Below are 2,837 nucleotides of genomic sequence, written 5' to 3'. Positions count from 1 at the left end.
TCGCGAGTAGATTCTTATTGGCTAAGGATTTGCACATAACATTCCTTCTTTGCAGTCAAAAGAAAAATTAATCAAATAACCATTTAGGATTGTAATAGAATAACAGTAGTATATTGAAATTTCTTTTCAATATTGCTAATTTCACTATCTATTCCATTGTTATCATTGACTTATAAACTGTCTTGATTGGTTTAATATGCTTCGTATATACTTATAAATCTATTGTAACATATAAATTCAAACTTGTTGTCAGTCAATTGAAATGGATTCATTATATACTAATGAGATAGGATTTATTAAACTTAATAAAACATGTATATTATGGATTGTATTATTAATTTGTAGTAAATTTATTCATTTATCATATATTGGATGTAATGCATTTCAAAGTCATTTAATTTATTGGGATCCAGATAATATTATGTAAGTATATCCTCTGAATTAATGTACAATGTTGATTATAATATTCAATTGTATTAAGAATAGAAACATGTAAATATAAGATGTATAAACAGTGTTAAATGATGGTTGTACAATTTTATGGATTGGTTGAAGTTAGACATTAACACCGTTGGATGCCAGCTCAGTGGTCTAGAGTTGTTTAAGTGTTCACGCACGAGACCGAAGATTCTGGGTTTGAATCCTGTTTGTGCACTGTCGAGGAGTCCCATACTAGGACGAAACGTCTATCCAGTGCTTCGAGGTTTTCAATGTTAGTCTAGCATTCATTGATTCATGATCTCAATCATAAAAGTGTTAAATGGAATGGATTCTTTTTATTTCATGTGAATTTACAAAATATAGTTCCGTAAGAAAAATTTGAATAAAGTAACTTAGTTTAGCTAATGTATATAGTAACAAATACACTCCATAATTATAAAACCATTATTTATTTAGAAACAGAAAAACTAGAGAAAGAGGTGTTTGTGACATGGCTAATCATAGTGGACATAAGTGTTGTCGATTGGATGGAAGAAATGATAAATTCAACGTCAATTGTTGAAATAATTATAATCGAGTTATAATGATAATAACTGTGATAATGCTCATGAATAGTGATTGTTCAACGAAGTATGAAAATGCAAAGGAGTTACGATGGCTGAGATGATTAAGCAATGGTATCGTATAGATGTAAACTTAAGCAAATAACGAACATATTATTGCAATAATATGGCAGAAAGGATAGGGTATGAGTAGAAAATATATATTGACAATATTTAAAAAGTAAAGTAAGATAACCACAATGAGATGCATGTTTACCACACACATTTTCTGAATGCATAAGTTTGATTTGGAAACACAAAGTATAGCTAATATTGGCAAACGTAATAGTCTGTTATTTTACTGTTCAGTGATGATATGAAATTCTGTTTTCTTGTTCAAAATTTGTACCGGTGTATGTAGTATCTCTGTCCTTTGTAATGATAAGGAGTTTAGAATTACTAACGGCTAAACTCATTGACTCATGTTCAGATATTCTTTTAGATGAAACCTTTTTCTTACCTCCAACTTCTATACTACTAAAAAGACAAGTGTATAAAAATTGCTGAAATTAAACAAAAGATACCCCTTAACTAAATCACAAATCCAGAGTGAGTTTTTTACTTTGAATGGATTAACTACAGAAAACTTTATTGCGATGTACATGTATAATCGAGCGATTTTGATTCACCTTCAATGTTGAATAACTCTTATTCCCTCTAAAAACTATCGAGTGACAATAAATATTGAAATTGTTACTCATCAAGACTATTTTTGTGTGGAAATATGTAATGGCTGGAGATTTTCTGTAGCAAAGGCTTCATCAAAATACTTTTCATCCTCTTCTGAAGAATTTGAGTTTCTGGTGAACATTAATATTACTCTTATCAATGACTGATTAAAAGTTATTTAATCAAAGTTCAAAGTAGAGTTTATGGAGAATATAGATCACAAAAGAGGTGAAACATTATCCATTCAGATTAGGTTGACTATCTTGTCTGTTCATGTATAAAAGTTATGAGCTCAAATCTTAACTGATTTCAAAAATTCTCTATAATTATAATGACGCGAATTTAGCTGCCGAAGACTAATAAATGATTCTTTTTTGGTTAGACTTATTCTTATCTAATAAATTTACATCAGTCTGTCCAATTATCACCCAATTACTTAAAAATCAATTTGTTTTTAAAACTTAACTGAGCAGAATTAATCTTATTTTGTAGTAAATGTCACCGAGTTTACTACTTGTTCATTACTTACTTACTTACACTTGTTACCACCCATAGAGCAACATAGGCTACCCACCAGCATTCTCCAGCCAACTCTGGTCAATCCTTTCCAATAGTTTCCAGTTCTTATTCATCCTTTTGATGTCTGCTTCCAATTCTCGATGCAATGTGTTCTTTAGCCTTCCGCTTTTCCGCCTGTAATTCTTCTAGGGGCGAGACTATAATTTATGGACGAGCCAATCAGAAGCGTTTGAGGGATTTCAAGGTCACGGTGCCGATTTCAGTACCTGATGCTCATGTACGGTCGGTTCACAGAGAATTTTAGAGAAGACTTGACAGTTATTATTATTATTATTAATGGCTTTATTCAATATTATAATCTGATACAATATAGAATTCTCAGCACGGCAGTAACGGCGAATTCAGTAAATTTATCAGCGAAGACAGATAGCGCAGATGATGTGCAGTCTGGAGTCATGTAGATATTGGTAACATAAATATATTTGTATTTATTTAGGTGTTTTGGACGGCACCTTAAAGTTAGACAGTTAATAAAGTCATTTGAAAACTTGAAACAGGCAAAAGTAGATCGACACCAGTTAACGTTCACAAAAGTAGCTACTCCGC

The 2,837-nt window shown here is 31.2% G+C and overlaps 1 protein-coding gene across 1 annotated transcript in view; it reads left to right on the top strand.

The window, feature by feature from the left end:
* Positions 1–262: 262 nt before the first annotated feature.
* Positions 263–2,837, top strand: part of Smp_124720 (hypothetical protein) — a gene marked incomplete at both ends in the record, with an annotated part of 62,217 nt that continues 59,642 nt past the window's right edge. The window contains one exon of the mRNA XM_018796222.1: positions 263–423. Within this exon, the coding sequence (XP_018650456.1) occupies positions 263–423 (161 nt within the window). The remainder of the gene's footprint in view (positions 424–2,837) is intronic.

This window comes from Schistosoma mansoni, chromosome 2, assembly GCF_000237925.1.
Source record: "Schistosoma mansoni strain Puerto Rico chromosome 2, complete genome".
NCBI classification, from domain to species: Eukaryota; Metazoa; Platyhelminthes; class Trematoda; order Strigeidida; family Schistosomatidae; genus Schistosoma; species Schistosoma mansoni.
This window is presented reverse-complemented; position numbering and strand designations above follow the sequence as displayed.